The 11,877-nt window shown below is 42.1% G+C and overlaps 1 protein-coding gene across 1 annotated transcript in view; it reads right to left on the reverse strand.

The window, feature by feature from the left end:
- Positions 1-11,178, reverse strand: part of LOC139694812 (SH3 and multiple ankyrin repeat domains protein 1-like) — a 171,319-nt gene extending 160,141 nt beyond the window's left edge. The window contains exon 1 of the mRNA XM_071593330.1: positions 10,893-11,178. Within this exon, the coding sequence (XP_071449431.1) occupies positions 10,893-11,178 (286 nt within the window). The remainder of the gene's footprint in view (positions 1-10,892) is intronic.
- Between the last annotated feature and the right edge of the window lie 699 nt (positions 11,179-11,877).

Consider the following 11,877-nt stretch of genomic DNA (forward strand, 5'->3'; position numbering starts at 1 on the left):
CCAAGGACTTAATTAACTTCCATCTCAATTTCATGCCCGCCCATCATTAAGGGAGGACTATGGCGGAATTTTCATTTCAAGAACGAGGGGCAATCATATTTTCAGACTTATCACTGATGAGGTAAAAACTCCTCTCTTATGACTCAAGTGGAAGCTATGGCCACTCTCGATCCATTACTTCACTTTCCGTATTTTATACACTTTGGGGCATCCTTCGCTCAACCCAAGAAATATATTTCTAGACGTTCTATATCACTTGAAACTCCTCCGGCACAAGAGTATCCCTGCATCACAACAGTCTCGGTCAACTCATCAAGGTAGTTCAAGCTCTTCCGCAACAGATTTAGGAAAGATGAGAAACGTCATCGAGGGAAAAGTGAAAGAGGAAAAAACCGAAGGGCCGCGGACGGCAAAAATGAAAATTATAATGATAAGCATCTAAGAGTCCCCAAATGGAGTTATGAAGAGGTTATCCGAAGAAATAACTGCGCGGAGGAACCTATAAAACCAATCTTCGGACTAATAACACACGATGATGGCAATAGTGGTATCGCTAATGCATGAAACGAAATGAAAAAATGAGAATTCGCAACATGAAAAGCGAATAGTGGATACGATTCAAAAGGGTCGAAAAGGAAAAAACTATTTCGCATACAATATTTGGGTACTTGCATCACTTGAACACCCTCTTCTATGTTAATTTTTACGCGATATCGTATCTCAAGGATGAAATTCCAAGAGAAACTTTCTTCAGGCCTGCCGCCATACATGATTCCTCCCGAATCCTACTACGCACTACCCCGAGAACCCTCCTCCTGAAAACGTGTTTGTAAAGATACTCCATTTTATTTTTCACCTGATGCGATGAGAACTTTAATGTGATATTATTTGATGAACCAATAGAATTTCTTGCGACGCAGGTGACGATGACGTATTCGTACTAAAGCAATGCAATTGTACTTTCTTTTGGTCAACATTTCGCCATTTTATAGTTTGCTGGGAAAAGCTAGTTCCGTACTACCCCAACTCCCACAGAAACACCCATATAAGTACTTCAAACGTACTTCATATTAAAATTGATGAGATTCATTCCGTATCTTAATTCAAAAACTACGAGAAAAAAATCAAGAGGAGCACAATTACTCTGAGCACACTCGCATAATAGGAATTTCTTGAGGCTACTCGTCTTTAAGTGAGTATTTAATCATCACTTAACTAGTTTCTTTGTAAGAGGAAGCATCTCCGTTACTTTCACAGGACATTTTACCTAAAGAGCAACCGACGGTGGATTGGCTTTAATGAAGATATTCTTTCCGTAAATTCGGCTTAAGCATTTGGAGCTTCAACCATTTAAATTTTCTAGTTCCTTAGGAATTAATGGAAATTTTCTTAGGAGGATTCCCTATCAAACAGAAATGACTTCGATTAAATTTTAAGCTGGGATCCGGCTTTGAGCGACAGGCAAAATACTAGTGGGCTGGCGATTAACGGTGCTATTGCGAAACGGCAGCAGAGTTGAACTGAATATGAAGCCCGGAGGCGAGTTTACTTTCGGTAATGAATTATTCTGAATAGATCCTCATGAAAACACAAACGAATTTTCATGAGGTGCCCACATTGTTCGGTTTGTTAACCTGCTAAAATTCGCGATTCCCCCGACAACAACCTTCCTATTTTGGCCACAAAATGAAAGAATTTTTTCCTAGGGTCCTGCTCAGAATGAGCCTCGTGCTTCGATGTTTATCATATTTAGGGATGGTTTTTGAATGGCCACGAGCTCATTTGCCATCAAATACTCAATCATGCTCGATCAAATTAGTTTTTCAAATAAGTAGATGTTGAAAACGTCTCATTTACAGGAATAACCTTGGAAATTCCAATATATTTACAAAACTAAGTGTTCGATCTAATAATGATTGTTCTTTTTCACATAGGAAATCTATTTGATAGATAACTATTCACTCAACAACATATTCCTCAAAGTGCATCAACTGCACTGCAAATTAGATAACCATTTCGAAACCTTTAAACGGCGATGGGAGCAAAGTCATCCCAAATACATTTCTCCTCTTCCTACTTTCTCATCAAAGATGGTGGGAGCATATTGACTGACAATAGACACTCGCCGAGACGAAGCGTCATCATAGAGATACGTTGTTTTTAAGTGTATTTTACCTATTGATAGACAGATAGGTCCTCTGAATATTGCCGCTCCGAATATTGCCCACGACTGCTCGTACTCTGTTGAGCAGCTAGTTACCCTCCCTACCTAGAAGTTGACTGACTCCCCGCGAGCCAATGCACGCATTCACTCGACGGCTTTCAGCTCAGCTACGAACATAATGCACTATTCTCGGAAAGTAATTTCGTTTTGATCGAGGTTATGAGAATGAATGAATGAATGTAAATGAAGGTGACATGTCGGCAAATTTGCTGGCTACCATTATCTCTCGTGATCTTCGATAGCGGAGAAAACAAACCATTCCAATTAAGAGCGTGTTTGAGTTGAATAATAATTGCCTCATCGAATGATTATTTAAGTGACGACAATACGCGGTTTCCACCTTCAATCGAAACTCATATCACATTCGGTGACCTCAACAAATGTGATCAACGGAATAAAACCGGATTCACAGTGAAACCATCATTCGACTCGAACAAGTGTCTCAGAAATGTAAACAAACGCTCTGGGAAAACAAGCGCTTTGGATTATTCAAAATCTATTATTCATGGAATTACCAAGCATAGTTATTCGAACTGATTTGTACTACTCTATAATATTTTTTTACCAAAATGTTAATCTTGCGAATAAATTCGTCTCCATATACTCCATTCGTCTACATATATGAATAAGTTTACCGAGTGTTGAAGCCGCTTTAAAGAGCCCAGTGCCCTGTGACTGAACAAACAAGGCAAACTTTTCTTTGATGTGCGCACGCTAATGTCTAAAGGGGCGTGCTTCAATGAGACGGGGAAATATTATTCAGCTTTGACACGATTCCTGGAAAAAACATTCAATGCAAGATAAATGGCAAAAATATTATTTTTCAACGACCACACCACATGATCAGAATGAAGCATTCAATTGAAACATATTATGCAAACGTAAATGGATGAAACGGAGTCTGGAATAATTAATGAATGCGTTCCAAATACTAATGTACACGAAAAATCTGGCGACGCCATTTATTTCGACAGGAGATATTTTTCGAAATACGAACGTGTTTCCAAGGCTTAAGCGAAAGCTCAGTAATTCTGTTCGATGAAAAGCCACGAATTTTATTTTTCCTCGCCAAGCAACCTAAATAATTCTAATTAATTTAACATTTCAATCATTATTTCAGCACTCGGGGAAAAATGTAAAGTTTAAGAGCGATCAATATTACTAATGAACCAAAAAAATACGCAAGGAACATTATATTATCACAAAAAAATTACTGAATCCTATAAATTAGGAAATATTTTTTTTAACTGAAAGGATCTCATTTATTACCTTAACGGAAATCCTAAACACACGGGCGCATTTTGACATGCAAACACAATAAGTTACTAATAGTAACACTTTCTAAAAGAAATTATGGATCTCATTTCTCGAGAATCCTCATCGGTCAAACGCTACCTCAATTTGAAGAATTAACTCCAACTGCCTGTTTCTTGTTTTCAACATCTAAATTAATAATACTATTCTCAAGTATTAGTTACGCCTAACAAGAACTCCTACTGCGAACATTATTTCTCGCCATCGAAATTTTTTTATTAAAATAATCACAATTGAGCATCTTCTGTGGTGCCGTTAAACGAGAACAGGGTTGAAACAGGTATAGCGGCAACGTTACACCATCGTACGAGTACAGGCTTACACCTCAATGATATAGAAATGTCGTATTCATATTTGTTTCCCCGCTTTTTATGCGAAATTCATGGTGTAAATATTACACGTATACGTAACCCCTCACGATTTACAACTCTATCGACCAAGCTGATGGGCCATCATTGTCAATTAATAACAGGAATATTTATTTTGTATTCATAATAATTTGTAAGCCCTCCTTTGAGTGGATGGCTTCATAAAACAGGAAAAAATACGCAGATGGTTTAAATTAACCGGAAATTTAAAATTATGGCATTTATTATCGGTGCCCTCATAATCCAGATCACTGTCATGAAATTCGCGAGAACCATCAATGACTTTCAAAACATTCGCCGTTCAAGAATAATGGGAAAAATAAATTCAAACAAAACTATAAAAGAAAGCGATGACTCATCGCGATTTAAAACAAAGAGAATCATTGTTCATATCAACGGGCGAGATCGGATATTGACACATCAACAGGTATTGTTAAGATATAATTTCAATTTTTTTCAATTTTTAACAATTTTTTAAAGCAACAACCATTCGCGTTGCAAGCCATCTGAGTCCATGCGATATTTGCCGATTCTCGTTCGTTTTAAATCAAAGTATCTTCGCTTTGGATCGCAAACACAAAAAAACTACCACTCTTGTGCAATGGCCGTCAATACCTTTCATACCATGCCTTGTATTTTTTTTTCATTTTATCAACAGAAAAGAGCATTCCGTTGACGAATGGTCCGAGTCAGCCATTTGTTTTCGCTTCGCCCGGACACGCGCGTACCATTTATTTTTTTTCAATTAATTTTGCACCGACAAATAGCGGGGAGGGTGGGGGTGGAAAGGACGATGCGCCCATGCCATACTGCTGCGTGGTCGCAGGCCGGAGGGAGGTGAAGGGGGGCGGGAGGGAGGGAGGAGGGGTGGGAGAGGGCACGGTGAGGTGTGGGGGGGCGCGGGTGGCGTGATGCCCAGGCTGGAGCTCGGATTGGCGGAAAGCGTCGGAATTCCTCGCTTCGGAATCGCCATTGTTAATGATCGTCGCCATGGCACCTTCCACCCCCTCCCGTCCACTCCGCCCCCAACCCCCGCGCCTCCACTACTCACTCCATGAGTGGGGAAAAGTCCCCCCGTTTCGCTTTCCTGGCCGAGGAAGATGCAGAGAGGAGCGAGGCTTCGAGACGCGGTAGTCAGCAAATACTGAGAGTGTCCGAGAGGAGAGGTCGGCGGAGATGGCACAAGAGGGACTTACTGAACGGAGGGGGATGGGGGGCACCGAACTGGACATCAACGACTAAAGGCAAGGAATAGAAAAAAATTGCGGCAGAAACATACTAGAGAGTGGAGGAGGGAAGATTTATTCCCCACCTTTTCATATCTTCCAGACTTCACAATTGCAATAATCTCTCTCCGATTTATGATCACCGCGCTGGAGAGTGGGATACGGAGATTGGGATCTCTTCGAGTGTTCCACTGCAATACTTTCAAAGTTTTGCTTCGGGGATACGACGCCAGTACCCCAACCGTAAAAACAGGCGATGAAATGAACATAAATGATAAACATGCCACCAGCTGTCGCGGTGAAAATAAAAATACCCGCAAAACACCAAGATATGGTTTTGCGATATAATGTTTTGCTCGTTCACTATCTCACCATCGACTTTCATTACTGACAATACTTTTTTGGATCGAGAACACGACACCCCGTAATTGCGAATAAGAAGACGCAGGCCACTTGTTCGCAGAAAGATGACGCGCATGTAATCTCTCATCGTATTGCGTCATTGTAGTATGCACTTATTGTAATATTTTAATTGTTCTTATTCATTGTATAAATAATGTAAACCAGATAATGGCGCGCATATAATCTCTCTGTACATTGTTGTATTATTTATTCATTGTAATATTTTAAATGTTCTGATATACTGTGTAAATTAATGCAAGTCTAGCCAACTTAAGAACTCAAAGGGGAAGTGAGCATTTTGCAGGTATTCCAAAAATGACCTGTCGTGTGAAATACCTCATTTCAATACAGAAATTTCATCCTGGGGTATTTACATCCCTAATGAAAAAAAATGCGACTAAATGATAGAGTCACTCTAATTCTGGAATCATTATTCGAAATTCACGGCCAAAGCTCGAGGTAATTATAAGACTAACGCGAGAAATAAGGCGTGCGACGAAAAACGTGGACTCATCATTTGAAGGGATTAATCTGGGGAATTAGGAAATATTCAGTACATCAGAGGAAGGGGAAGAAGTCACAGAAGAATGAAAAATGTAAGAACTCTTTAAAGCAGTCCTAGTAACTACCTTAGTCCTAAGATGCAACCTCAATAAAGAGAGCACGAGCCTTCGTTACGCAGTTATTAAGATTGATAAACACATCCTTCTTATATTTGAGCGTGTTTAAAAGGTTAAGGTCAACGCGTAAATCAGAGTGGGCATTACTGTTTTCCGGCACGTATTCATCACAGCAATTTACTTTCAGGAATGCAAACCTCATTTTACGGACCATATCTCATGCACACGAGCTCGTATGCAACATAAGTACGCTAATAATTTAAGCCATCAAGATGGACGTCGACGGGTTCTGCATGAATATCATTTCCCAGCGAACCAAGACGTTTTCTACATGACGACGAAGATAACTTCATTACAGTCACCAAAATAACATAATTTTCAGATCGGAAAAGGATCGCGTTCATCAAATTTCATCTAACCGGTTCCCTATTTACTTTTACCCGCTAACGTGCGAATGAGTCAGTGGACTCATATCCACGAGAGGCTTTATAAATCATCGCCCGCTTCTGTTGTTATTGATACGGACAGGAGTGTTGCCTCAGCTTGAATATGTATCATTATGGAACCATTTTCAATAAAATATCAACCGATGCATTAAAAGAGTATTAGCCCTTTTATTATTTATTTCCAAACGTAAAGGTGCATATTCTTATTGTATGACTATTTATACCACAATTATTACGTCCGAATACCGGTTTATGATGATCCAGTTTATAATTGTAATTTCAAAACTCGACAGAAAATATTTTTTACGGAAATTTGAAAATGCTCCACGAACTACCTCCACAAATGATGAGAAATTTAATACTTTCTAACTGAAGGAAATTATTTGCTCAGCGTTTCTTTCAAAGACAAGAGATTACGCATTCTTTTAAACCAGGGAATTAGAATTGTTAATATAATATTACGACAGACATTTTTCATTTAAATAATTTAACGGGTAATTATATTTAGGCATTCCCAATTCCGTGAGAACTTGAGGCATTACTGTAGGAGCGGGGGGAGGGGGTGGAGGGGTCGGCTACTTTTTTTCGCCTATAACCTCCTGCTTTTTCCCGAGAGTATCTGGTACCCGAAAAATCAAAAAAAGTTTTAATTGAATTGGGGGATACCAGAATCGTAAGTATGATTCGGAGCGATCTTGCCTCTAGTCTATCCCTCCACCCACCGGGCTACCGCGCCAGCTTGATATAAGATATTGGAGGGGTGAAAATTCCGGCGAGTTCAGAAAAAAAGGAGCCCTCGCGAAAGAAACCATTTACTCGTACACTTCAGGAACCAGGCGCTCCGCAACAATTTAAATAATCCCTCGGCATCCCACCGGCTTTCCCTCCTTCCCTTCAGGCCACCGTGGCGGCTCTCTATAGAGAGAGAGAGAGAGAAAGAGATGGGAGAATATGCCGTTAAATGGTTCGGAAGCCATGAGGGATGGAGGAACCCTTGGCGCCCATTTTCAGCTGAAGTATTTATTTATACATGCATGCAGTCGTATTTAAAAAAAATCGTGCCTAAGCCTCGCGAGCGAAATATGGAGCACGGGCGGGTCCAATCACGTGCACAAATTTGCCGGGACCTCGTCCTCTCTCACACACAGCACATTTCCCCTTTGACGCGCCGGAGGCAGTTTACCTCCCCAGGGACGTGGGCGGAGAAGGGAGAGAAAATGATTGGAATCCGGAATGTTTTCCGACGTGGAATCCGCCGTCGACCCGGCACGCGGCGGCAGATGGAGAGTCATGAAGTGTCCGTGCGAATCGGGGGGCGGGTAGGAGGGCGTTGGGTTTATGGGGGCGGGGGGAGGAAGAGAAAAATAGGTCGGACCCATTCGTCGGGGAGCGAGAGCCTAAGATTCCGCCCGCCTACTCCCCCCCCTTTCCCCACCCCACCCCACCGCCACTCCCGCCTTCCGAAGTGCCGATAAAATTTCGCGTTCGCGAGGGATCTGAGGAGGGGATGATGGGGAATGCAAACTCCACTACTCCCAGTCTTTCCTATACCTGGGGGGGATAATACTCCGACATCTATTTGAAAATTGAATGGCCTAGTTTGGAAGTCCCGGGCGCATGTACGAAGAGTCTATCAAATCAAGTGAAATTCGCTCATTGTACTTACTTCAGAAGAGGCAAGTCTCCATGAAACGCCACCGCTCTATTCCGAGAATACAAAAGTATTTGTGATTGCCATTTCCCTTCGCCTAAGAATACCACAGTGCCTTTCAAAAAGGAGTGAAGCATTGTGATTAATTTGTACATCGTTTTAATGTATAAAGAGGGGTTAAAAATAATATTTTAAGGAATTCTTCGCAGCAGATTGTCATAATAAGAGAAAATAAGAAGTAATTAAGTAAAGGAGTTGTTCAATCTAAAGAGTTTGTGTATTGCCTATCAATAGAACAACCATTGACAGCAAAAAACTGGATTTTTACAATTTCAAAAACGAGTTTTCAATTATTAAATAAAAATTTTCCAATATATACTAAATGAATCCTATTACACTTAATTTGTCTTTGCGTATTCTGGGTAGGTAAGTAGGTGTCCCATCAAAACTGCAAAAGTTAGAAATATATAATTTATAACTTACTAATTACTTATATTGCACATAAACGGTATTTTTAGATGATGAGATGTAAAACAATGGTATTTCTCCCTGACGATGGCGCTTGTCTACCCTAAAAAAGCTATATTTCATCACCTCTGAGTCATTAATAGCTCCAAGGATTTACACGAGTTAAAATTCAATAAATACCAATCATACGACAAGTTTCTAACCACTTATCTGATTTTAAATATACACATTACCGCCAAGTTAAATCTTACATTCGATGCAAACTATCGGAAAGACGGAACGTTTTACCTTTCTGCTGTACAGCGGGGAATTTAATCATTCAATGAAGAGATCTCCCCTTAGTAATCACCATTATCAATCAAAATGCTAATTTGCATAAAAGTTTAAACAGTGTGCAATTCCACAATTGCGGACTGGTTACATGACCATCGCTTTGCATTACCCTGTCAAGTTTGGACTCCCATCTACGACGGAAGAAATGTCTATGCATCGCATAAATAAGTAAATCTCGCCCGAAATGGGGTCTCGCGGTTGAACTGAGGCCCACATTTGATTCTGGAATATGATGATGGATGCGATCGAGAAGGAAGGGCGGTTGAAACATTTCTGCTTCCCATGTTAAACGGCACAGCAAAGGCGACGAAGGTATGAAGATGCATCTCTCCCTCTGGAAGCGGAAAGATGTTTACCTGCGACTGGAAACCAGATTGCGTCATTTCGTGTGTCTGCTTTACATGAAGCTTCACGACACCTGCGAAAACCCTTGGATAATTTCAGATGAGGACATATTCTTAAGAGAAAAATACTCTACACCTACGGTTGAATTTATTCACCTTTTTTTCTAATAGACAACGAGAAAGAATAGGCTTCCATTCACATGGGTAAGGTTTCACGTTGAGGGCAATTTATTTGTCCCTGAGTATGTGATCCTGCGTACTGAATGCGGGAATTTAATGACCCATCGGAGGCAGAGAAAAACAATCCATTGACTGAAAGATCTGAACGCTGTATTATTGGCGCGAGAGGGTCGAGGTCATCTCGGGCTAAGTTCGTTGGCGCATTACTAAGTATTTCGGTCAAGGGGTAAAACCTTTCCTCGAAAAGTGCCCTCTCCCAGGTCTCTCAGAGTTTTCCGAATGAAACTGAAGCCCACATTAATCCATGAACTGAATTATTTTGAACTTGCTTACCAACCAGAATTGAACTCGGTGACGTTTTGAATTGAATAGCAATTACTATTCTCCGGAATAATAGGTTAATCACGATAAATGATACATGAAAGAGATATATGGGACATAACCAACAAAAGTTCTTCCTTATTCTAAACAAACTACTTTTTAATAAAAAAGAAAGATATCAATGGTTAATTTATTGAATTTTCTACAGTGCCAATTGCATTCGGCACAGTTGGAGCACCTTTAGACGCTACCAGTGATAGAAAATTTCGCCTAATATCTAAAGTTACCGCAGAATGACGAATTATTTGTACTTTTATTTCGTTTTGAATTTTCGTGCAGAGTACTACTCAAAAAATGAACGGTGAGGTGGAAAGTAATAAAAGGAAAAGGGAATTTACAGAAAGGGTTCTGGACAAACGGAGGAACGAATCCAATCCCTTCCATGGCATTCTCCCTAATGACGAAGGTTTCTGGACGGTCCCTAAACACTTCATGCCAACTGACTCCCTCACATGACTCACGTCACACATCTACGTATTGCGATAAAATCCTATCCCATGCACTAAATCAATCTTTCCTCTTTATCCCACATTACGACAACGAGGAAAGATATCGTCATTACAATGGACCACCTACCATGCCACCCTAGCCACCTTAAAATGGACAAAACATGTATGTCCTGAACTTTCACTTGCCGGTACCATAATATCCCTTATTACTTTCATGGGCAGTTCCACACATCTGCTTTGATGTTTCCGGGGTAAGAAGCTGTTGAGTGGGGCTGGAGATCCCGACTGTTTAATTATTTCGCAAACGTTTGAGCCAATCCCGAGGCATTTAATCTTCTCCAGCCTCCTCTTGGGAGGGGTCAAGGGGGTGGGGGGAGCGTAAGGAGAGGAAACAAAATCTGTCCCAACCGTGTGCAGCGGCAGCACGCCGGCGAAAGGCGGCGCCCGCGCAGTCGCCTGGCGCCCTCTCGCCATCGAAGCACTCACCGTTGGCCGCTCTCCCGCTGGACCGCAGGAAGCTCGGGCCGCGGTTGATGGTGCGGAGGGGCGCCTTGGTGCGCGACCCCGGCGAAGGCACGCTGGTCACCATGGGCGAGGAGGGGGGCGAGAGGCCCCGGGGCTGGGCGGCGATGGTGAACCGATGGTGGTGGTGGTGGTGGTGGTGGGGGGGAGCGGCGGCGTGGTGCTGGTGCCCGTGGTGCCCACCGTGGCCGATGGGCCAGTGGAGGGAACCCCCGGGAGTGGGGGACTGCGTGGTAGTCGTGGCTGCCATCGAGGCGGCCGTAGCTCAGGAGGCCCCGCGGTCGCCGCCGACCCCGCCGCCGCTCCCGGAGTGCCAACGGCGGCGGGGTTTGCCCATCACCCAGAAAGTCGACCGCGGGCTCGGGGCACCGGGAGGCCGCCGCACGAATCACGGGGATCCGCCAGCGACGCGCTTCTCCTCCGATCACACCTGTTTAGGCAGAAACAGCGTCGATTACTCATTGTATTCATCATGCACTCGAAAACCATCCCTTTACGCAGATGAATCACTTGCGCTCGGTATAAGGGTGTAAAACCAATTTTATCACAGTAAAAATAAAATTACATTTCACCTCACTTTTAATTTGTACAAAAAGGTAAACAAAACATATGCATACCCTCAATAGGACAACAGTTATCAACAAGTCTTCCCTTTTCCATCACAAACCCATGCATTATACCTGAAGGTGGGAATTGAAATATATTCAAGGAACCCTGAAGAACATGTGAAACGTTAACGACGATGTAAGATGCGGAAAAATAAGAACCAGGGACAATGATAAGATTAGATGGTTAAATTTGCTCCGTTATTCTCTGCAAAATCTTATTTCCTGTGACAATTGAACTGAATGTAATCACGGTGTCCAAGCACTACTCCCGAGCAACCACAGGGCCTCATAGCTGGGGAATAACTTAAAATTGACGCACTAAAATAAATCGAGGGAAAACA

This window comes from Hetaerina americana, unplaced genomic scaffold, assembly GCF_022747635.1.
Source record: "Hetaerina americana unplaced genomic scaffold, ioHetAmer1.1.p SCAF_56, whole genome shotgun sequence".
Lineage (NCBI taxonomy): Eukaryota > Metazoa > Arthropoda > Insecta > Odonata > Calopterygidae > Hetaerina > Hetaerina americana.